This window comes from Malus domestica, chromosome 11, assembly GCF_042453785.1.
Source record: "Malus domestica chromosome 11, GDT2T_hap1".
Classification (NCBI taxonomy): domain Eukaryota; kingdom Viridiplantae; phylum Streptophyta; class Magnoliopsida; order Rosales; family Rosaceae; genus Malus; species Malus domestica.
Window position 1 is genome coordinate 39,419,807 of NC_091671.1, and position 23,492 is coordinate 39,443,298.

The 23,492-nt window shown below is 39.3% G+C and overlaps 5 protein-coding genes and 1 long non-coding RNA gene across 9 annotated transcripts; 2 read left to right on the forward strand and 4 right to left on the reverse strand.

Moving 5' to 3' along the window:
* Positions 1 to 793: 793 nt before the first annotated feature.
* LOC103449087 (probable indole-3-acetic acid-amido synthetase GH3.6) lies at positions 794 to 3,147 on the forward strand. The gene is made up of 3 exons (XM_008388365.4): positions 794 to 1,187; positions 1,306 to 1,413; positions 1,591 to 3,147. The coding sequence occupies exons 1-3, from the start codon at positions 898 to 900 to the stop codon at positions 2,918 to 2,920; spliced, it is 1,728 nt and encodes a 575-aa protein (XP_008386587.3). The 5' UTR covers positions 794 to 897; the 3' UTR covers positions 2,921 to 3,147.
* LOC139187490 (sugar transporter ERD6-like 7) lies at positions 3,040 to 6,511 on the reverse strand. Its single transcript, XM_070808324.1, has 18 exons — positions 6,332 to 6,511; positions 6,160 to 6,222; positions 5,822 to 5,911; positions 5,665 to 5,724; positions 5,505 to 5,570; positions 5,322 to 5,387; positions 5,177 to 5,252; positions 5,026 to 5,090; positions 4,843 to 4,935; positions 4,655 to 4,735; positions 4,490 to 4,574; positions 4,350 to 4,393; positions 4,204 to 4,266; positions 4,051 to 4,110; positions 3,920 to 3,973; positions 3,753 to 3,812; positions 3,548 to 3,662; positions 3,040 to 3,400 (listed from the first exon to the last, which is right to left on the reverse strand). The coding sequence occupies exons 1-18, from the start codon at positions 6,509 to 6,511 to the stop codon at positions 3,285 to 3,287; spliced, it is 1,437 nt and encodes a 478-aa protein (XP_070664425.1). The 3' UTR covers positions 3,040 to 3,284.
* Positions 4,604 to 6,649, forward strand: LOC114819685 (uncharacterized). The gene is made up of 5 exons (XR_011573316.1): positions 4,604 to 4,743; positions 4,993 to 5,107; positions 5,336 to 5,383; positions 5,487 to 5,933; positions 6,198 to 6,649. It is a non-coding gene; the product is annotated as an uncharacterized lncRNA (long non-coding RNA).
* Positions 6,650 to 7,773: 1,124 nt separating this feature from the next.
* LOC139187407 (sugar transporter ERD6-like 7) lies at positions 7,774 to 11,307 on the reverse strand. The gene is made up of 19 exons (XM_029089223.2): positions 11,261 to 11,307; positions 10,965 to 11,088; positions 10,796 to 10,858; positions 10,526 to 10,615; positions 10,364 to 10,423; positions 10,194 to 10,259; positions 10,034 to 10,099; positions 9,867 to 9,942; positions 9,719 to 9,783; positions 9,532 to 9,624; positions 9,374 to 9,454; positions 9,200 to 9,284; positions 8,970 to 9,013; positions 8,824 to 8,886; positions 8,677 to 8,736; positions 8,532 to 8,585; positions 8,362 to 8,421; positions 8,161 to 8,275; positions 7,774 to 8,058 (listed from the first exon to the last, which is right to left on the reverse strand). The coding sequence occupies exons 2-19, from the start codon at positions 11,079 to 11,081 to the stop codon at positions 7,943 to 7,945; spliced, it is 1,374 nt and encodes a 457-aa protein (XP_028945056.1). The 5' UTR covers positions 11,082 to 11,088; positions 11,261 to 11,307; the 3' UTR covers positions 7,774 to 7,942.
* Positions 11,308 to 12,361: 1,054 nt separating this feature from the next.
* Positions 12,362 to 16,028, reverse strand: LOC139187476 (sugar transporter ERD6-like 7). 4 transcript variants are annotated; one of them, XM_070808325.1, is made up of 18 exons: positions 15,630 to 16,028; positions 15,340 to 15,402; positions 15,075 to 15,164; positions 14,928 to 14,987; positions 14,777 to 14,842; positions 14,590 to 14,655; positions 14,388 to 14,463; positions 14,235 to 14,299; positions 14,054 to 14,146; positions 13,898 to 13,978; positions 13,714 to 13,798; positions 13,514 to 13,557; positions 13,368 to 13,430; positions 13,215 to 13,274; positions 13,092 to 13,145; positions 12,922 to 12,981; positions 12,722 to 12,836; positions 12,362 to 12,638 (listed from the first exon to the last, which is right to left on the reverse strand). In XM_070808325.1, exons 1-18 carry the CDS (start codon positions 15,804 to 15,806, stop codon positions 12,526 to 12,528), a joined length of 1,431 nt encoding a protein of 476 aa, XP_070664426.1. In that variant the 5' UTR covers positions 15,807 to 16,028; the 3' UTR covers positions 12,362 to 12,525. The 4 variants fall into 4 exon arrangements, with proteins under 4 accessions (XP_070664426.1, XP_070664428.1, XP_070664427.1 ...); XM_070808327.1 differs by having other exon boundaries at positions 15,524 to 15,664; XM_070808326.1 differs by lacking the exon at positions 15,075 to 15,164 and having other exon boundaries at positions 15,630 to 15,950.
* Positions 16,029 to 18,924: 2,896 nt separating this feature from the next.
* Positions 18,925 to 23,114, reverse strand: LOC103449083 (sugar transporter ERD6-like 7). The gene is made up of 17 exons (XM_008388362.4): positions 22,231 to 23,114; positions 22,046 to 22,108; positions 21,489 to 21,578; positions 21,320 to 21,379; positions 21,148 to 21,213; positions 20,990 to 21,055; positions 20,812 to 20,887; positions 20,656 to 20,720; positions 20,392 to 20,565; positions 20,208 to 20,292; positions 20,075 to 20,118; positions 19,929 to 19,991; positions 19,780 to 19,839; positions 19,641 to 19,694; positions 19,474 to 19,533; positions 19,268 to 19,382; positions 18,925 to 19,147 (listed from the first exon to the last, which is right to left on the reverse strand). Exons 1-17 carry the CDS (start codon positions 22,393 to 22,395, stop codon positions 19,032 to 19,034), a joined length of 1,422 nt encoding a protein of 473 aa, XP_008386584.3. The 5' UTR covers positions 22,396 to 23,114; the 3' UTR covers positions 18,925 to 19,031.
* Positions 23,115 to 23,492: the final 378 nt, after the last annotated feature.

Below are 23,492 nucleotides of genomic sequence, written 5' to 3' on the forward strand. Positions count from 1 at the left end.
CTATCTTCTCTTTACATATGTATTTAATTTATAGTTTGTAATTTTTATTTACTTAACTGTATCAGTTTTAATCACTAACTATATGTATTGGATACCCTGCTGCTTCAACATCCACCAACGGCGTCGTATATTGTCTCTAGCCTTACCTCCCGCCGCAAGAACAACCACAAAGCGCCACCGCATACCGCCACGCCGTTGTCTTCGAAAGACGGCTACGCCGAATTGATGGGTTAAAATGGCCTGATAGTCCACATCATCGTAGCCTCCCTCTGTAGACTCTGTTTAGCCTCTCTGCTTCTTCCATTGTTTTGAGAAAATGGTGCAAACAGAATGGAGACCCCCCAATGAATGATCCTCTTGGGAAGTTTAGTATTGAATTGTCATGCTATTACGTATCAAAGATGATTTTGTGAATTCTTCATATTTATCGACAAAAGAATTTTGTTGCTGTTAATTTTGCTCGTTTGAGTTTGCCATGCAGTTTGGGTCCAGTTTTTCTTAACAAAAAACTATTTATCGACAAAAGAATTTTGTTGCTATTAATTTTGCTCGTTTGAGTTTGTCATGCAGTTTGGGTCCAGTTTTTCTTAACAAAAAACTCTTCCTTTTTGTCGTCTATTACTAGTTGCAGATATAACTGAAGTTTCGTCACCTCTAAATATTTTTATGTAATCTTTCTTTTTCTTTCGAGCTTATCCTCCGATGTCAATAACAAAAAAAAAAAAAATAAATAAATAAATAAATTTTCAAATAGTAAAGATACAATTACCATTTTCCCTATATTGGCATAATTGTCTTTTGGGCGTTAATTAGTGCTCTACGTGCCACCTCCGTTGAAACCAAAGCGCGCTGTTTCTCTGTTCTTCTTCTTCCGCGCGATCGCCCCTCCCGAACGACATGACGGACGACGAGCTGCTAACCAAACTCGATGACTCCACCAGAAGCGCCGCGCTACACCAGATCGACGCCCTCCGCTCCATCCTCGACCAGAACGGCTCCGTCGCCTATCTCCAGCCTTACCTCTCTCCCCAGGATACGCCGCCGGACGCCGCCGCATTCCGTCGCTCCGTGCCGCTGTCTACCTACGACGACTACGCCGAATTCATCAATCAAATGGCCGACACTCCACATATTCATCGTCAACAGCCTCTCCTCTCAGTCGATCCACTGCTCTGCTTCTTCTACAGGTATAATATACATGTATTGATATACATATACGTACATATATGTATATAAAATCACTTTCTGCTTTGATTCTTCGTCAATCGAATGAAAAATCGATTCTTTTTATTTGGGGTTTTGAAGCTCCGGGACAAGCTCACCGAGGCCAAAGTTGATACCTTACTTCGATTCCAAACTCTCCAAAGCCGCCTCCTTTATAGCTCACCAGGGCAGTTCTGCAATTCTCAGAAGGTATAATTTTTGAAAAGAAAAAAAAATTGAATTTTACCAGTAATTTGCTCTTTTTTCTCGAATTTCTTATGACTTTTAATGATTTTTACCTGTAAATTTGTAGTTTTTTTTTTATTTTTTATTTTGTTATGATATTTGGATTTTGAGTAATGGGTTTGTCTTAAAAATTTGCACTAGGCTGTTTCCTCCGAGGCCCTCAGTGAATAAGATAATGTGGTTTATATATGCCGATAATGTGACAACTACACGAGGTGGTTTTAAGGTTATGGCTGCTTCGACATACCCTTTGCAGAGTGGCAATGCAAATTGGTCTCAGCTTAGCTTTATTTCGAGTCCCCCGGAAGTCATTCTCGGGTCGAATGTTGAGCACCAGATGTATTGCCATCTCCTTTGTGGCCTCAGGAACTGTGATTCAATCGATGCAATTCGAGCCCCTTATGCAATAGGCTTGATCAAAGTGTTTCGCCTCCTTGAGTCCAAGTGGGAGCAGATGTGTAATGACCTTGAACACGGGATCCCGAGTTTGGAGATTGCTGATGTTGCAATGAGGGATTCTGTTGTTGATGTCCTTGGTGGGCCTCAACCGGACTTGGCAAAGAGACTTCGGACAGTTTTTGAGGGGAAGAGTTGGAGTGGGATTGTGAGCAAGTTGTGGCCAAATGCTCGTTATGTTAAGTGTGTTGCTACTGGAAGTATGCAGCAGTATTATCCAAAACTTAAGCAATATGCAGGAGAGATACCTCTGTTAGGTGGAGACTACTTCGCTTCGGAATGCTGTGTGGGTATCAACTTGGATATTACGCAACCCCCTGAGAAAACTAAATTTGTTTTGCTTCCAACTGCCGCCTATTTTGAGTTTCTTCCATTCGATATGAACGAGACTAATGATGCCGGTACAGAAACGGTCGATGTTTCTGGTGTTGAGGTGGGGAAGATGTATCAAGTGGTTGTTACTACTTACAGAGGATTTTACCGGTACCATTTGGGTGATATAGTGAGAGTTGTTGGTTTTTATAATTTGTCTCCAGAAGTTGAATTTGTGATGAGAGCACCCAAAGGCCCAGGTGAGATTATAACCGAGAAGGACTTGATGTGTGCAATGCAAGGTTTCCAGCTTATGCTTGAAAATGCAATGGCAATGGAGATTACTGAGTTTGCAAGTTTTTTAGATACTGAGTTGAGCCCAAAACAGTTGAAGGTATTTGCAGAAGTTGGAGAGGGATGCATGTTGTTTACACAGGAGAAGATAGAGGACTCGCTTGTAGTTCTTAGGAGGTGTTGTTCCTCCATCGAGGATGGTTTGGGAAGCATTTACAAGGTGCAGAGAGATAGAGGTGAAGCAGGCCCTTTGCTGTTATATGTTGTAAAGTCCGGTAGCTTTAACAGACTATCACAGGTAGCCATCCGGAATGGAGCACCAGCTAGTCAATATAAACCACCCAAGATCATAAGAAATAGTGAAATTGTTCGGTTGCTTGAAGAATCTTCTCTTATTACGATTACCTGAATTATTCATTGGGAAAATAATACAACATTTACTCTTGGCAGGATGAGTTCTGTTGCTGTCAGATATGTCATGTTGGATCCCAAATTACAGACATAGTGTACCATCATTGTTGTAAAACGAATCTTGTAATATTTGTTCGATAACCAGGATGTCTGCTAGTCTGTTTATATTCTGGTTCTTGTTACTTTACTGCTCTTGCGTGGTAAATAAAAGCATTATATATATATATATATATATATATATATATATATATATATTACAACAAATGTAGTTCTATCATGAATCAATTTAATTATCTAAATAAAGCAGTCCATTTTCAATGAGGATTTTGGACAACGGTTGCTCTTCATTTCTTTGGTTCCTTTTAATTGTTAATTTCTCCTTGGATTTGTTCCAGGGTTTTTCCCTTTGTTTCAGGTACAAGAGCAATCACGAACAACACAGCGAGAACGTTGACCACTGCATACAGAATGAAGGTACCTGAAAATCACGCACAAGTAAGTTAACAACTTGCTTTATAACTTTCATTAGTAACTACCATGTACATTTAGATAGCTTTATAAGTTTACTCTACCGAATATTACTCCTTCCAATGTAATTAGAATGGAAAGTGTTGATTTTATTTACCATATGAGTTCCAACTCATAAGAAAGTTGAAAGTGTAGGAACACAACCATGCACCAACCCAGTTCACCAACGTTGTTAAGCTTCCGGCCTGTCCTTTAATGTTTATAGGGAATATCTGTAGAGGATAGAATTTTTCTTTAGATTGGTGACTTGATCAAGACAACGATTGATGGAGAAATGAGTAAATCTTGCAAATCTTATATACCTCCGACATTATAACCCACGGAACTGCTCCCATTCCTATCGAAAAAGATCCTATAAAGATCTGAATTCAGAAACTAACTGTTAGTTAAAGAATGTAAGGAGAAGAAAATACACGAAAAAGATAGTTTTCAAACTGATCTGCATGGATGAATTAAAGGAGTTACTTACCAATATGCCTGCTACAGCAAATATGGGAGCTGCGTCGAGTACCAATTCATGAACCTGGTTAACAAAGAGCTCTCTTGTCATCGTTTAGATAAAGCTAAACACCAAGATTAGGGTCAATGTTCGAGGATTACCTTCAGAAAGAATGAAATGGCAACAAGGACACAGCCAAGTATCAACCCTGATGCAGAAGCCTAGAGTAAATTGGGAAAAAGTTAAAACTTCCGCGTATGAATAGGAATCTGTCTCATAAAATTCTCAAGAACTAAAACTGTGCTCTAACTTACCAAAATTAGAGGCTTTCTTCCCGCTTTATCCATCACGGCTGCACCAAGGCCAGTTACGACAACCTGTAGATCAGAACCAGATCAAGATGCTTATAACTGAGAGAAATTGAAATATTCCAAGAGTTGTCACAGTATGTATGTAGAACCTGAAGAATGGCGTAGGTTATAGTTCCGATGTCTGGAGAAAATCCTGATGTAGAAAACAATATCTTTCTTAAGTGAGTCAGTTTGCACTCTGGAAAATGAAAAAGATACAGACAGGTATATTGAAATTGTATATATATACCTGCTTGCTCAAATATATCACTGACATAGAAACAGACCCCGTTGATTCCCCCCAATTGTTGACAGACCATCAACCCGACTGCAATCTGAAACAAATCAAGCAATTTGGCTTCAGGGAAAGAACAATAAAATTGACTGTACACATGGTGTAGGGAGAAGTTCTTACAATGACCGAGCGCAAGTATCTCGTTTGAAACAAATCGAGCAATTTGGATTGAGGGAGCCGATCAAGAGTTGCGATATACTCCTGCCAATGTATTACACAGTATTACTTTAAATATATGATCTTCGAAATGCTCAAACATATTGTCATTATGGTCAAGGAGATGGAGAGCAGGTATTAAAAATAAGAACCTGGATTTCTGCTGCTTCATCAGATATGTCAGCGTCTTTGCCGCGAAGTTTCTGCAGAGCTAATTCAAACTCTTTCCGGCGTCCTGTCTTTGCCTGCATCCATGATGAATTTGTAATGTATGTCTTCTTTTTATTGAATGTTGCCATCAGATAAACAGAAAATGCAAAAGAGTACTTTCTTACCAACCATCTTGGAGACTCGGGAATGAAAAAGAGACCGAAAATGATCACAGCACAGGGAACAATTCCTGCAATCATCGCACAGGTGAGTACTCACTTAATTACATATCATAGGGTGTTCTAACTAAAAGCACATTTTGTCTCAGAAATTCACCAATTAGTGCTAAAGCCCGCCAATGCACTACCACCCCGATAATGAAGGAAACGGACACTCCAGAAACGATCATTAACTATAAAATGTGCATAAGGCAACGTTAGTTATGGTCCAAAATGGAATTCATTTCTCATTACATGTTTACCTGATTTACAGCAGTTAGTCTTCCTCGAAGATTTTTTGGCGCAATCTCAGCTACGAAAACAGGTACCTTATTACAATCCACCCATTATTCCATCAGACTATGTCGATAACATGTGTTGAATCTTTAAATAGTTATAGTTTGGTGTCACAAAATACTCAAATGCAGAAGAGGGTGATGACTCACAATGTACGAAAATGCTCCACTTCCGTACCCAGTTGCCACTCTTCCGACATCCAGAGACACAGCCCCCTTCAACAGAAAATGATGAAGAACGCGAATAAGGTCAAATATTTACTGAGAAGGTAAAATCACAGAGAAATTCCAGCATAAAATTAGTACGAACCTTGGAGAAGTAAATAGCAAGCCAGCCTGCAACACAGAAAACGCAGGACATTCTCAATGCCTGCACACAATTTTACAGTATTGATACTGTTAGACAGCGAATATCGGTGAACCAAATTAGGTGATGTCTATATGTGACATAATTTTCGAACTCATACCCCTTTTCGACCAAGAAAATCAGTGATCGGCCCGATTGTGATAGCACCTATCATTGCACCAAATGTCAAAATGGAGCCAAACATTGAATACTGCATACAGATGCACAAGAAGGTAAGATTTTCAGTTTTCAAATCCATAAATTATGATGCAGAATGTTTACATCTTTTCTTGAATCGAAAACTTCTCCCTATGGTTACTGGTAGCGCCTCAGAGATCGAAAGCAATGGCTCAACAGCCATGAATCTGATTGAAACTGCCAGTCTGCCACAATGCATATTTTCATTCATTCACTACATTAACATGCATGCATTTTGTGTAATCCTAATCACCTTCATACCTCTGCTAATGACAAACCGAGATCTTTCATGATGCCAGACTGAGTAGGCGACGAGTAACCAACCTGGAAGAAGTCATACGGAGAGTGTCAGAACCAAAAATACCAAAACAACTCGCCTGTCCAGAGATCGCTGCTGTAGCAACGAAAAGCTGAATAAATCCTAAGCACTTACGCCGCAACCAAATTCATAAGAGCCGCAGACTGCTACAAATGTGCTGAGGTAAACCATCCATTGATCGCCTTTGGCGCTTCCATGACCTGATCCATCTCCATCAGCCGCTTGCACTGCCCTCACCAGCGGCTCTCTCATCTCCTCCCATGCAGCATTCTTTGATAGATCTTCAATGGCCATGCCTGCCCGATTATATGACTCTCTGGTACGTTTATGAATCTTTACAAATGTCAAAAGGAAGGAAGATTCAAACCGAGATCAGAAGGGATGTAAAAAACTTCTAAATTTTCGACGTAAGAATCATTTTCGAGCTTCTAAGTTTGATCTAAACTGCCTCTTTGATGGCATTGTTTCTGTTTCTGTTTAATACGTTTGAACAAAGGAGCTGAAAAGTAGGCAATTCTGGTGCTCAATTAGTTAAAAACTTGACTTGCTCAAAAGATTGCTGCAAATTGTGTATTTGCTGACAAGGCAGTGCATCCCAGCACTAATCCTTTTAATAAAACGACGATAATAATAATAATAATCTTTATCGTTTTGAATTTGTTTGCATGCAAATAATTAAGGAGACATGTTTCCTCTTCCAGATAAGCATGGCAGAGTTGGATAATGTTAAAAACAGTTGGTTTCTTCATTGTTTTCGAAGGTGGAACACGGAGTTAAAAAACGCTAGGCGCTAGTCAGTCGGAGGCAGAGGTCTAGGGCCTCGGTATCTACGTGAGTACTAGGCGGTTTTTTTAAGTTTTGATTAAATTTATTATGTAATACTTTTTGGATACATAAATTATAAAATAAAATGATATATAGTCTATAAGGTATCAGAACATATTGGAAACATGGGGCTCTTAAAATTTAATGAGTGCTCATCCAAGTATTCAACAAGTGTCTTAAAATTTATTGAAAAACTAAAATGCAAAATAAAAGTTATCTATTTTATATCTAAATGAGAATCACTACTTAGGCGGGTTTAGGTGAATTAGGCGGGCGCCTAGCCAGGTGTGGGCGTCTTTTCTTATTCAAATGCCTAAGAATAAATCAAGGAGGTGGCTAGTCGCCTACTTAGTGTCTAGGCAGGGCCTAGGTAGCATTAGGCAGAAATTTTAGAACACACTTAATATTATTGTTCTATTCAAATTGAAAATATCAACATGTCGTTCACTTTTCTTTTAAAAGTTAAAACACTAACAACATGCAAAAAAGACCCCAATCCAAGAGAAAATAACATGGATGTCGCACGTTTAAGTTTCTCACATGATTGGATGTGATTGGTTTAAGATATTGTAGGTAAGTTCTGCATTAGCGCAAATAAGCCATTTCCTTTTCCTCCTTTTTCCCACAGGTGAAAATTAATTTTCTGGTCTATTAATGGTTAAACAAAAGGCAAAAATGAAGCAAATAAATAATAAAATATCAAACATTTCTTGCAACAAAAGAAAACCTAATTGTGTCGCGAATTGGTTTTATTATCTGGGAAAATAGCAGCAAAATATTCTTCTGGTTTTCAAAGATTTCATCTGCCAAGTTTCTGCATTCATTTGTCTAAATTTTCACGCAGAATTACTGCAGTAAACAAATGCTCCTCATTTCTTTTCGTTTTCTTCCTTTTGTTCTCTACTTGTTAATGGCTCCTTGAATCTGTTCCAGGGTTTTCCCTTTCGTTTCAGGTACCATCGAAACCACGAAAGCTATGGCCAGTGCGTTGATTGCGGCATACAAAACGAAGGTGCCTGAAAATCGCGGGCACGTAAGTTATCAGATCTTATAACTTTTGGAGATTTATAAGTATTAGTCTTTAGTTCTTGTGTAACAAGAAAGGAAAATGTAGTTACCGTAGGAGCTCCAACTCATAAGATAGTTGAAAGTGTAGGAACACAACCATGCGCCGAACCAGTTCACCAGTGTTGCTACGCTTCCGGCCTGCCCTTTAATGTTTATCGGGAATATCTGCAGCGACAGGAAATTTGTTTAGATTAGCAGGATGAGCGGTAATTAATGGATAGATTTGTGAAAATCTTAGTAGTTATGTATACCTCAGACATAATGACCCAAGGAACTGCTCCCATTCCTATCGCAAAGGATCCTATATAGACCTGAATCCGGAAACTAGTTGTTAAAGAATGCAATTACAATAAACGACAACCCGATGTCAAAGGAGACTGATCTGTGTGGATGATGTATTTCAACGAGGCTAAAGATTTACCAGAATGCCGGTTACAGCAAGTATGGGAGATGCCTTGTGTGCCAAGTCATGAACCTGGTTCACAAAGCGCAGTCTTTGTCAGGTTATTTTCGGATAAATCTAGAGCATGCTATGGCAGGGTCAACCAATGAAGGTTGAGGATTACCTTGAGAAAGAATGAAATGGCAGTCAGGAGAGATCCGAGTACCAAGCCTGATGCAGAGAGCTAGAGAGATAAAAATTAAAACATATTGGATAGGAAAAGGAATCTGTCTCAGAAAATTCGCGGAACTAAAATCACGCACTGGCTTACCACAATTAGAGGCCTTCTTCCGGCTTTATCCATCACGGATGCACCAATACCAGTAACCACAACCTGTAAAACAGAACCACTTCAAGACAGTTCTTACGGACAGAAATTAAAAGATTCCGAATGCTGTCACAGTAGGAATTGAGAACCTGAAGAACAGCAAAGGATATAGTCCCAACGCTGGATGAGAATCCTGACCAATAACATCAAGATTTCAATTGTAGAACAAGATTATTTGCTTAAGTAAATGATTCAATTTGCACTCATGGAGATAATAACAGACTGAACGTAAGTTGAGTGTTATAGACTGAAAACATATAAAGTAGTAGTAGAAGTGTCAGAATGCAAAGATGTACTGTCGAAAGTATGGCCTTTTTACCTGCTTGCTCAAAAATATCACTGACATAGAAACCAACCCCGTTAATTCCCCCTAATTGTTGGCAGACCATCAGCCCGATGCCAATCTGATCAAACAAAAAACAACCAAATGGAAGGTGAACTCAAACGCAAGGAAAGATAGAAATGACTATAGAAATGGAAGAGAGAAGCTTACAACGACTGAGCGCAAGTATCTCGTTTGAAACAAATCCAGCAACTTCGCTTTAGGGAGTCGTTCAAGAGTTGCTATGTAATCCTGTCAAGGAATTTCTTAACATAAACGATCTTACGGATGCTCTTAAGATTCTGTCATGTAGGTTAGGAGATGAGAACCTGGATTTCTGCTGCTTCGTGAGAGATGTCAGCGTCTTTGCCACGAAGTTTCTGCAGTGCAGCCTCGAAATCTTTATGGCGTCCTGTCTTTGCCTGCATTGATCGTGAAGTCATATTCCATGTCTTCATTTCGTTGAATTTTACCTCTGAATGATTAGTAAAAAGTAAAATAAAAGTAGTTTCTTACCAACCATCGTGGAGACTCGGGAATGAAAAAAAGACCGAAAATAGTCACAGCACACGGCACAATTCCTGAAATCACAACACAAATGAGCCCTCTACTAATGTGTTAGATAACGTGGAGTTTAAAGAATACAGTTGTCTAAGTAATTCACCGATTAATGCTAATGCCCTCCAACTTACTACAACCCCGATTATGAAGGAAACAGAGCTTCCAACACAGATCATTAACTGAAACAAAATGAATAAGAGAAGTTAGATATGAATAATCGGAATTGTTGCTCGTTAGCTCGAAGTATTGCATTTCTTGTTACATGTTTACCTGATTTACAGCAGTTAGTCTTCCTCGAAGATTTTTGGGTGCGATTTCAGCTATGAAAACAGGTACCTTAACATGTTTTGAAATATCATCTATAAGGTATTTATATGTAATTTTTCTGTCTCAGAAAATACTCAAGCTATAGAGGAGAGTAATAGCTCACCAAGTACGAAAAGGCTCCCATTCCGTATCCACTTGCCATTCTCCCAATGTCCAGAGACAAAACCCCCTTCAAAAGCAATAAGATGGAAAGCATAAATTAGGGCCAAATCTTCGAGGAAAATATTCGTTTAGTAGGTAGAAGTACAGAAAAGTTTCAGGTGTAATACGAACCTCAGAGAAGTAAATAGCAAGCCAACCTGCAAAACAGAAAGCAGAAGACACTCTCAAGGCCTGCATACAATTTTATAGTGAAGATATTGTTGGATAGCGAATACCAGTCGAAACAGAATTCATTTCCTGCTAAAAGTTCTGGACACGAAGTCCCAATCGTACCCCTTTGCGGCCAAGAAAATCCGCAATAGGCCCGATAGTTATGGCTCCTACCATTGCACCAATTGTCAAAATGGAGCCAACCACTGAATACTGCATACATATGTAAAGGAAGAAGAAGAAACTTCAGCTTTTGAAGTTGTCAAGATTAATCTAATGCATTAGGGAGCTGCTATTTCTGCTCCAAAAAGTCATCCTGCATTCTCTCTATGTAGGTCTGCTTCACGAGCAGCGTCTAGAGACCGAAAGCAATGGCACACCAGCTATACATACCTCTGCTAATGTTAAATTAAGATCTTCCGTAATTGCAGACTGGGTAGGTGACGAATAACCGACCTGGCAGCCATAGATTTACTGTCAGAATTTACCATCCATAAAAAGCTAAAGAAGGAAAAAAACTGCAGAATAAGCACTTTTTTTTCCAAGCAGAATAAGCACTTACACAGCATCCAAATTCGTAAGAGCCACAGACAGCAACAAGTGTGCTGAGATAAACCATCCATTGATCCCCTCTTCTGCCTTCATCAGCCATGAGTGGTTCTCTTATTCCATCAGCCATGTCTGCCCTGGATTATATAAACTCGAAACGTCTCAATGAACTAGTACAAATGGCAAAGAGAAAGTGATTCAAACAGATGATTTGTGTGAGCAAGAAACTGTGAAATAATGGAAACCATGAAATTTTTATCTTCTTGGACAAAAGGGATGTGAACCTTATATGCAAAAGCATCTTTTTACCTTTTTATCTTTTTCTAAACTTATGAAATTTTGATGCTCTCCCTCTAACCGATGCTTCTTGTTTTGAAGTAATTAACAAAGCTTTAAAAGTAAGTAATTCTTGTACTCAAGCATAAGCTGACAAGGCAGGAATATTATATGGGTGGTTGGTGCTATCCACACACATCTTTTTATCTTTTACACTCCTCTCAATTTTCAGCCGTGAATCGAATGAATTGAACAAGATTAAAAGATAGAAATTAACAAGCGGTGTGTGAGAGGTAAAAAGAAGGTGTGGATAGCACCATCCCATAGTATAAGGCCAAATTTCTTTTTTGGTCCTTGTAGTTTGCTCCGAGTTCCATTTTAGTCCATGTAGTTTCGGTTCTGCCAATTGACCATGTAGTTTACCAGACTTGCAATTCAAGGACAACTCCCTTTACATTCATTTTCTTGGCGGAGAAATTACACGACCATGTAGAATGATGTATTAAGAAGGAGATGAGAAGTGCGTAATTAACTTGAAATACTGTTAAAGTGGCATTTTCGTTGTAGTTAAGTTGTGCCATCATAAGCTCATATAATTCAATTTGTTATACTTTTCGATTATATAAAACATGATGGTAGTCTGTCTGATGGAGCACCTACTTCCAAATGAACAGGGTGAGGCATATATAATAATTGTATATATGCAAGAGAAAGTGAATCTTCTATGTTTAGTAAGTGATTAATATTTAGAGTATTTCCAAGAGAAAGTGAATCTCGTGAACACTTACCACAAAAAACAAAGGAAAAACTTGTCTTCCAAGATTATGGTACTTGTTGTTACGAGTGTGTGGGCGTAAACGGTGTGCAAAACGGAGTTAAAATGAATTAGAGCTCATTTGAGATGTGGTTTTAAATTACTGAAAACGCTTTTAGAGAAAATATTTTTAGGTTCCAAAGGCACAAGTGCTTCCTACAAAAATCACATAACTTGCATTTTAACTAAGGAGATGCTTCTTGTAGAAAAAACTTCAAGTACTTTTCTAGAATTAACTTGCATTTTAAGTAAGAATTGGTTTAAAAAACAGCCGAGTTTTGAACCCTAGCTAGCTCTGCCACTAGTCACACAGATAAATATGAGAGGAAAGATTGACATGAAATTTATCTGTAAAAACAGAAGTACAATGTTCTTTTTGTTTCTTTGAAGATTTCATATACAAAATTGCTGCATTGATTTGTCAAAATTTTCACTGAGAATTTACTGCAACGAATGCTCTTCCTTTCCTTCCTTTTGTTCCCTACTAGTTAATGGCTCCTTGGATTTGTTCTAGGGTTTTCCCCTTCGTTTCAGGTACCATCGAAACCACAAACACTATGGCCAGAGCGTTGATTGCTGCATACAGAATGAAGGTACCTGAGAATCGCGCGCACATACGTAAATTATCAGATCAAATAACTTGCTAGAGTCCTTATAGTAGCAAGGGAAATTGTAGTTACCGTAGGAGCTCCAACTCATAAGATAGTTGAAAGTGTAGGAACACAACCATGCAACGAACCAGTTCACCAATGTCGCTAAGCTCCCAGCCTGCCCTTTGATATTTATAGGGAATATCTGCGGCAATAGATATTCGTTTAGATTAGCGAGATGATCAGTAATGTATGGATAGATTAAGGTAAATCTTGAAATTTTCATATACCTCAGACATAATGACCCAAGGAACTGCTCCCATTCCTATCGCAAAGGATCCTATATAGACCTGAATTCGGAAACTAGTTGTTAAAGAAAGTAAGTACAATAAACGAAAGCACGATACTAAAGGAGACTGATCTGTGTGGATGAAGTATTTCAATAAGGCTAAAGATTTACCAGAATGCCAGTTACAGCAAGTATGGGAGATGCCTTGTGTGCCAAGTCATGAACCTGGTTCATGAAGTGCTTTCTTGTCAGATCACTAGCTGAAAAGAGATGTTAGGGACGGTTGAGGATTACCTTCAGAAAGAATGAAATGGCAGTCAGGAGGCATCCGAGTACCAAGCCTGATGCAGAAATCTAGAAAAATCGAGAAGAGTTAACCTTCCGAATATGAATAGGAATTTGTCCCAGAAAATTCCTAGAATTAAAACTAGCTGTACACTAGTTTACCAGAATTAGAGGCTTTCTTCCGGCTTTATCCATCACAGATGCACCAATGCCTGTAACCACAACCTGTAAAACAAAACCGCTTCAAGATGCTTCCAATGGAGAGAAATTAAAAGATTCAAAGTACTGTAACAGTAGGAGTTTAGAACCTGAAGGATAGCAAAGGATATGGTTCCAACACTAGGCGAAAATCCTGCCATATAACATATAACATATAGATCAAATTATCTGCTTTAAGCCATTCAATTTGCACTCAAGAAGATGAAAGATACAGAAGCATATGGTGAAATTATAGATACTGAAAACATAGATTACAGTAGTGTCAGAATTCTAAGTAGGGCCTTTGTACCTGCTTGCTTAAAAATATTGCTGGTGTAGAAACAGACCCCGTTAATTCCCCCCAATTGTTGACAGACCATCAGCCCAACCGCAATCTGATCAAACAAAAAAGCAATGTCAAGCAAAGTTACTCAAACTTAAAGGCAAGAAAACTTAAATCTGAGTATACAAATTGATGGCAAAAAGAAGCTTACAATGATTGAGCGCAAGTATCTCTTTTGAAAAAAATCCAGTAATTTAGCTTTTGGGAGCCGTTCAAGAGTTGCTATATAATCCTGTCAAGGTACTTCTTATCTTAATATTTGTGATCTTCCGAATGCTACTTTCATGTAGGTTAGGAGATAAAGAACCTGGATTTCTGCTGCTTCGTGAGAGATGTCAGCATCTTTACCACGAAGTTTCTGCAGCGCAACTTCGAAATCTTTCTGGTGTCCTGTCTTTGCCTGCATTGAATATGAAGTCACATTCCTCGTCTTCATTTGGTTGAATGTTACCACTAAATAATTAGAGAAAAGAAAATCGGTTTCTTACCAACCATCTTGGAGACTCAGGAATGAAAAAGAGACCGAGAATGGTCACAGCACATGGAACAATTCCTGCAATCACCACACAAATAAGCCAGCTGCTACTGTATTAGATAACTCAGGGTTTTCTGATTAAGCACAGTGTGTCTAAGCAATTCACCGATTAATGCTAAATCCCTCCAACTTACTACTACCCCAAAAATGAACGACATGGACCCTCCAATGCAGATCATTAACTGAAAAAAAAAAAACAATTAACAGACAAAGTTAGATGTCATCAAAACCGATTATTCTGTTGTTGAAATAAGATCGGTACTGTTACTAGTTAGCTTCAGGGATTGCATTTCTTGTTACATTTTTACCTGATTTACAGCAGTTAGTCTTCCTCGAAGATGTTTGGGTGCGATTTCAGCTACGAAAACAGGTACCTTATTATCAACCACCCAATATTGCATCAAACTCTGTTAGTACCTTATTATCTACATGGTACTTATATGTATTTTTTGGTCTCGGAAAATACTCAAGATGTAGAAGAGGGTAACAGCTCACCACGTATGAAAAGGCTCCCATTCCATATCCACTTGCCAGTCTCCCAATGTCCAGAGACAAAACTCCCTTCAATCACAATACGATGAAGAACATAAATTAAGGTCAAATATCGGAGGACAAATATTTGCGTAGCAGGTAAAATGACACGAACCTTCGAGAAGTAAATAGCGAGCCAACCTACAACACAGAAAGCACAGGAAACTCGCAATGCCTGCATACAATTTTACAGTGAACATATCAGTGGAAACAGAACTAGTTTCAGAACAAGTGTATTCAGGTTAGTTTTGCAAATTCGTACCCCTTTCCGGCCTAGAAAATCAGTTATGGGACCAATTGTGATAGCACCTATCATTGCGCCGAATGTCAATATGGATCCAAACACTGAAAACTGCGTATAGATCATGCACAAAAGATCTAGGTACAATTAGAAGTAGAACTATTCATTGTATTTGTATTTATTTTGTCAACTTTCCGATGTAAGGCTTTTCGATTTCTTCAACAATCTCAACTCATGAACCATTGATTGTATTTGTATTCCTACATGTTATGATCACTTTCCATACCTCTGCTAATGTTAAACCGAGATCTTCCCTGATGGCAGATTGAGTCGGCGATGAATAACCAACCTGGAATCCACAAAAGAGTGTCAGAATTTACCTTCCAAAGATCCCAAATTTTTCTGTGCATCAATGAAGAGCTAAATGCTACTAATTAGGAAAAATGGATGAAATGATCAAAAATTCTTACAAATCCCAATTGTTGAAATGAGTACTTTTCAGTATTTGATCGATATGTCGTCAATATTTGTAAAACGATCATTTTCAGTCGATTTCCCTATTAATTAAGCACTTACACAGGATCCAAATTCAAAAGAGCCACAAACTGCAACAAATGTGCTGAGATAAACCATCCATTGATCCCCTCTGCTGCTTCCATCTTCACCGTCCATTTTATTCTCCACCACCCTCATGAGTGGCTCTCTTACTTCCTCCTTCTGCACATCCCTCTCTACATTCTCTTTGATGGCCATGTCTGCCTGAATTTTACAAACTCGAAACGTCGCGATGAACTTGTATAAATGGAAAAGAGAAAGGATTAAAAGATATGGACTATGTAATCAAGAAACTATCAAATAATGGAAACCAGTAAATCCTTATCCAATAACATCATTTTTTTTATTTTCCTGAGCTCGTAAAAGTTTTGATCTGCACTGACACTGGCTTTGTTGATTTCAAGTGTCTAACAAAGAGATAAAAGTGAGCAAATCTTGAGGACAAGTAGTTATAAACTTGACAAGGCAGTGTCGTCTTTTTGCGCGTCACACGGGGACAAATTTTTCAGCGAAATGTGGGAGCACGTAGGGCTGTTGGGCATGACACATGGACGTATAAGTTGCTCTGCTCTGATACTATGTTAGAATGTCATTATTTCCCGAAAACGAATATAGACAATGGGTGGTGGGGCTAACGATATTTTAAGTTCTTATGCTAGACTTCCATCCTTCGATGTGATATGGTGTTGACAGGTTCATATAATTTTTTATTTTTTTGTTTCTTTCAGGACTCATCACGAAGCTAACAAGGGATACCAACGTAAACCCTTGAAGATCAAGTTCGGGAATTCACCAAATTTTTGGTTGAAAACTGAAAAGTTCGTTTAATTACTGACTGAAAGATGAGATTACCTTGGAAATCAACTGCTTAAATAACTTAATCACAACGCTATGAGGAAGCTCAGGGGCTTTAGGGACATAAACGGCATTAATCGAGACAAACAAAAAGTCCCATTTTTTGGGCATGCCTACCTATCGTTTCGTATAGGTTGTTTCAACCTTCATCACAGATTTTAGCTACATGCCCCCCCTCCTTTGTACTTTTCTCTTTAAATAACTTAATCACAACGCCATGAGGAAGCTCAAGGGCCTTAGGGAAATAAATGTCATTAATAGGGACAAACGAAAATTTCCGATGAAGGTTGAAACAACCTATATGAAACGATAGTTAGGCGTGCCACGATGAGAGGGTTGCAATGTCAAGACAAGTCATGACAAGCATGCAAAACGTCTACAAAATGCATGCCATGCCATGACATGTCATCGCATGCCAGCAACGATGTTTTGCCGTGCCACGATGCAAGGATTAGCGTGTCAAGACAAGTCATGACATGCATCTTTTATTTGCACAGCTTCTTACCAGTAAGAAGACATTCAATCATTTGAGTTGAATATTTATACAACTTCTTACTGGTAAGAACATATTCATTTTCTGAGCTACATATTTACGAAGGTTATTACCGGTAAGAACGCTTCATATATTTCCTAGATCTTTTTTTTTTTAATTATTCTGAAATAGTAGGCAAAGTGTTAGAAAAATGCATGGTGTGTAATGACTTGTCTTGACACGCTAACCCTCGCAATGTGGCACCATAACAAGCCTTTCGAATTGTCGACATAATGCATGGCGTGTCATGACATGCATTATGCCGACAATTCGCGACGCTTGTCATGTCGTGGCCAACATCAAAGTTCTAGTGTGCCATGATGCAAAGGTCATTGTGTCAAGACAAGTCATGACATGCGTTTTTCTAACACTTTGACGCACTAACTCTCACATCATGACACGTCAAACATCGTTGTTGCCAGGCGTTACCCAGAAAGAAACAAACAAAACTGTCATCGTGATTGATTGGACATGCCCGATTTAAATCAATAAAAAAAAGGTCAATTACATTTTATCCCTTCAAGTTTGGATGATATTGCAACCTCATGCAATATCTTTAAAACATTTCAATTTCATACATTATTTATCATTTTATTGCAATTTCATACATTTATTAGTCCAACCGTTAATATGATCGTTAAGTAATGATGTGACAAATATAAAACTAATATGTTTTGGTGATGTGGCAAACCAAAATAATTAAATATTAAAAAAAATTAAATTAAAAACGAAACCTTCCCTTTTTCTTTGTCCAGCTACCCCTCTCTCTCTCTCTCTCTCTCTCTCTCTCTGCATCTCCATCTTTCCAATTTGCATCTCCATCTTCCATGGAAACACCTTCAAATCCCTCCCAGCTCCAAACCCCCAATCACTCTAGCATTTAGCACCATGAAATTTCCATTCTTAACAAATCCCACACACCAAATTTCTCACTCTCACCCCCCTTGAAAACTCGTCAGCAGAACCCAGATGCAAATATCATCTGCTTCCCAAATCCCACTCTTAAAATCCTCACTTCCGCAGTCCCAAAATATGTAGAAAAGCAGGATGAAACGCCCAACATGCAGGCTTTCCTCTGCTCTCTCCTCTCTCCTCTCTCTCTCATCTCGCACGCCACATACAAGCACCCTCTCATCCACTTTATCCATCACAATCCCTCATTCTTCTTCTTCAGATTTAACGACGACGATGCCGCCATCTCACCAAGATTCACATCGTCGGCTTCAGAATCGCACAGGGGTCCAATGGGCGAAATTGCTGCAGGCCATGGCGACCCGCTCCACTCGAAAACCGTCGAGTTCGAGCAAGAATCGAAGAACTCGGGGAGAAATCGGACCTCGCAGTGGTGGATGTGGTTAGGCGGAGCCAGCTGGACGGCGGCGGCGGACTTGGGCTGGGCCTTCTAGGCCCGGGAACGGTGGCGGGAGGTGAGGCAGAGGGAGAGGAGGAAGAGGGTCAGGACTATCAGAGTACCGACGATGATTCCAATGACGACCCAGAGACGGAGCCCGAAGATTGATGTCGGAGTGTCGAAGAACACCGTGGAGGCCTAAATCACGGTGGCTCCAGGAAGTCCAGCGGCGAGCCGGGGTTGGGTTGTGGAGGGAGGATGAGGTCGGGTCGGACCTTGGATAGGAGCCAGGATAGTCTCGCCGTCGAGTGTGTTGAGTCCAGCCAGCACTAGCAATCTTCTTTTTGTTTTATTTATTTATTTTATTTTGGCTTTATTTAAATAATTATATCTTTATTTTATAATTTATTGACCAGTCGAGACTCTATCATTGTCACATCATCACTTAACAGTCAAATTAACGGTTTACCTGACGAATGTTTGAAATTACAATAAATATTAAGTAAACATATGAACGTAAAATGTTTTAAAATGTATAAAATTGCAATTGTACTGAAATCTGATGATGCAAAATGTAATTTACCCTAAATAAAACTTAATTAATCATCGTAAAAATAGCAGTACAATAATTTTGTGGTTTTAATTTGAATGAGGATTTATCTTCTAAAAAGAATGCTCTTCAGTTCTATTTATTTATGGCTGCTTGAATATGTTCCAGGGTTTTCCCCTTCGTTTCCGGCACCAGCGCCACCACGAACAAAATCGCCAGGGCGTTGATTCCGGCGTAGAGAATGAAGGTACCTGAAAATCGCGCGCGAGCGCGAGTAAATCATCAGCTCTACAAAACTGCAAATCCTTAAGCATGAACTTTTAGCTTCCAAAAGAGTTGGCTTCTGTAGCAAGAAAGGAAAATGTAGTTACCGTAGGAGCTCCAAATCATAAGATAGTTGAAAGTGTAGGAACACAACCATGCGCAGAGCCAATTCACTAGCGTTGCTAAGCTTCCGGCCTGCCCCTTAATGTTTATCGGGAATATCTGCAGCAGACAGTAAATTTGTTTAGATAGGTGACATGATCAACGCAGTCATGGACGGATAAATGAGCCAAATTGTATGCATTTCCTATACCTCGGACATCACAACCCAAGGAACTGCTCCCATTCCTATCGAAAATGCTCCTATGTAGACCTGAATTCATAAACGAACGGTTAAAGATTCAAGGAGAAGAAACAAAAGCTTGGTTTCAAAAGAGAGATGAGCGTGGGCAACATGTCGCCACAAAGGTAATGAAGTACCAGTATGCCGGTTACAGCAAGTATGGGAACTGCGTTGAGTGCCCATTCATGAACCTGGTCCACAAAGAGCGATCTCTTGTCAGACTTATGTTGGATAACCTTATACCGAAAGATGTTAGGGTCAACGTTTGAGGATTACCTTCAGAAAGAATGAAACTGCCGTCAAGAGAGAGCCAAGCACCAACCCGGCTGCAGAGACCTAGGATAGGAAGGAAAAATTAAACCTTCTGATACGAATTGGAATTTGTCTCGGAACATTCTTAGAGCTAAAGCTTTGCACTAGTTTACCAAAATTAGAGGCTTTCGTCCAGCTTTATCCATCACGCCTGCAGCAATGGCGGTAACTATAACCTGTAAAACAGAACCGCGTCAAGATGCGCCCAATGGAGGAAGATTAAAAAAATTCAAGAGCTCCCGCGGTAGCACTTCCGAACCTGAAGGATAGCATAAGTTATGGTTCCAATGCTGGAGGAAAATCCTGAGAAATAGAACGTTTACATTTCAACCGTAGAACAAGATTATCTGCTTTAAATACCAAAAAAATAGATTAAAGCGGGGTCTTCATACCTGCTTGTTCAAAAATATCGCTCACATAGAAACAGACCCCGTTGATTCCTCCCAGTTGTTGACAGAACATCAGCCCAACTCCGATCTGATCGAACAAAATTTATTAGCAAAGAAAAGTTTTACTCGGAAGAGAAAGAAAGACAACAAAACTGTCAGTACAAGCGATGTAGAGAGAAGCCATTACAACGAGTGAGCTCCAGTATCTTCTTTGAAACAAATCCAGCAATTTGGCTTTAGGGAGCGAGTCAAGAGTTGCAATATAATCCCGGATTTCTTCTGCTTCCTCAGATATGTCAGCATCTTTGCCGCGCAGTTTCTGTAGCGCATCTTCAAAATCTTTATACCGTCCTATCTTTGCCTGCATTGATGATGAAGCTGTAATCAATGTCTTCACTGCGTCTAATGCTACTAACTTAAGTAAATGCGGAAACAAAAGCGAAGTTCTTACCAACCATCTTGGAGACTCGGGAATGAAAAAGAGACCAAGAAGTGTCACAGCGCAGGGAATAAGTCCTGCGAGCACCATACAAATGAACCCTCTCTGCTACTGTATTTGATAACATAGGGTATTCAAATTCAGCACAGTTTGTCTAAAATAACTCACCGATTAATGCTAATGTCCGCCAACTTACTAATACCCCGATTATGAAGGAAGCAGACACTCCAGTTACGATCATTAACTATACGATGAGCAAATGAAGAAGTTAGATAAGATCCAAACAAACTCAAAAAATATTGTTACTAACTAGCTTCAAGGATCGCGTTTCTTGTTACATGTTTACCTGATTTGCAGCAGTTAATCTTCCTCGAAGATTTTTGGGTGCAATTTCCGCTACGAAAATAGGTACCTTAATTGTCATTCATCCAATAACACATCAGACTTGGTTAATAACTTGTCAGGAACATAATACTCAAGTTATAGAGGAGGGAAATAACTCACCACGTACGAAAAGGCTCCCATTCCGTATCCAGTTAGCAGTCTCCCAATGTCCAACGACCAAGCAGCCTTCAACGGAGAAAAATGACGAACACGAATAAGCTCAAATTTCAGAGTAGAACATTTGCTCGGTATCCAAAAGCACGGAGAAATTCAAGTGCAAAATGATACAAACCTTGGAGAAGTAAATAGCAAGCCAACCTGCAACACAGAAAGCACATGACACTCTTAAGGCCTGCATACAATTATACAGTGAAGATATCGTTAGATAGCGAATAGAACACCAATTAAAACAGCACAAGTTTTAGTGCTAAAAGTTCTGAACACGAATTTTGAATTCATACCCCTTTTCGGCCGAGAAAATCGGCGATAGGTCCGATGGTGATAGCTCCTACCATTGCACCAAATGTCAAAATGGAGCCAAACATTGAATACTGCATACAAAGGAAAAACCAGCAGGTTAACTGAAAGAAAATTTGCGAAAGCATTGTGCTGAAAGTACAATCGAATTGCTTCGAGAAAATTCTCCCACTGTACTGTCAAATCACTTAATCGTATTCGATACTAATTTTTACGCTTTGTTTCTTGAATCTGAAACTATTCACGCACGCTGTGTAGGTCTGCTTCGCCTGTATTGCCGGCTCGGCAGACAATGCAAAACGCACCTGGGACGCCAAGGTGGTTGTATATCCCAAGGCAGTAACACAATTGTTACATGAAAAAGTTGAAGCACATGGAAGTTCGCTGGCTCGGGATATCCAACCGCTACCATGGTGTCCCAGATGTAAGAAAGTTCGTCCCGTCATTCATATCTCACTGCAGATAGGGATTTTGACTCGTAATTTAACCATCCAAACTAAACAGCTTGGATGAGTTATAGATGTTTTAATCACTTCCATACCTCAGATAATGATAAACTGAGATCTTCCTGGATTGCGGACTCAGTAGGCGAAGAATAACCGGCCTGAAAGCGATACAAGAGTGTTAGAAATACTATCTAAACATCCCAATTTTTCAGTGAACCATTGGCACGTCTCTCTAAAATCTTAACAAAAAGATAAAAAAAAACGCACAACAATCACTTACACAGCATCCAAACTCATAAGAGCCACAAATTGCAACAAATGTGCTGAGATAAACCATCCACAGGTTCCCTCCCCCGCTTCCACCAGCTGATCCCGCTACGTTCGCCATAAGCGGCGCTCGTACTCCCTCCTGCGCATCACTCTCCACATCCTCCTTGGTTGCCATGCCTGCCTGAGTTATATAGATGGAGTTTGGCAACAAGGTTAACAAGAAGGCTCCTGACAAAACTTTAACTCGAACGGCTTCGAAGAACTTGTATAAATAGCAAACAAACTAAGATTCAAAGAGATGGGAAGTGTGAGCAGAAACTATGAAATAATGGAAACCATGGAAGCTCTCTTTCTTATAGATAGAGAGAGAGAGAGAGAGAGAGAGAGAGAGAGAGAGAGAGAGAGAGAGAGAGAGAGAGAGAGATTTCAACGTGCCAGAAGGGATGTAAAAGTTAGGCACTGCTTCACATTGACAGTGGTGTTCCAAGTAGTTACAAATTTACTTCCTCAAAAGCTTTGCTACCAATTGCATGCCAGACGATGCAGACAGTAAAATCACCGCGCAAGTAAAAAAATAAAAAGGAATATCATGCCGTATCAAGTTAGATAGAGCAGTGTATTCTTTGTCTGCATTCAAGTTCAAGAATCTCCTCTCGTTTAGATCAGATTCATTTTAAGATTGATCAAGTTAAGGGCGACCCCAGGCTAATAAGGTTTCCCACTTTGTGAGGGTCAGGGGAAGACATCTCTCGTACCCAACCTTACCTTTGCTTTGCGAAGACGTTGTTTTCATGACTCGAACCCGTAACTTTTTTGTCACAAATGAACAATATTTCCATTACGCCAAAGCTCATCCTCAAAATTAGTCAAGTTAAGATTAGATTGAAATATCATACACACGTAAGAATAAGAGGAAAAATGATCAGATAAACACCAGAGAGAATATAAGATGTGCTGATGTAGGTGTGGAACGTGGTCTGGTGTCTGGTCTGCTCAAGGTGGCTGCCAGTAAATCTTTTAATTTTCTTTCTTTTTATAATCTTTTGATTTTTTTTTTTTTACTTCGAAATTAATTAATTTTATGGTCCGATTAATGGCCATTTCGGGAAAAAAAAATCCAAGCTTTATGAGAATTTCCAATTTTCCATTGATTATTTGCTCTTCTGTCTCTTTGTTTAGCCGGGGGTTGCCGCAATTATTAATTTTAGACCGAAAATCTGAAAATTTGTTGGACCAATAAATCTCGGCGGATATTTAATATTTTTAGAAATT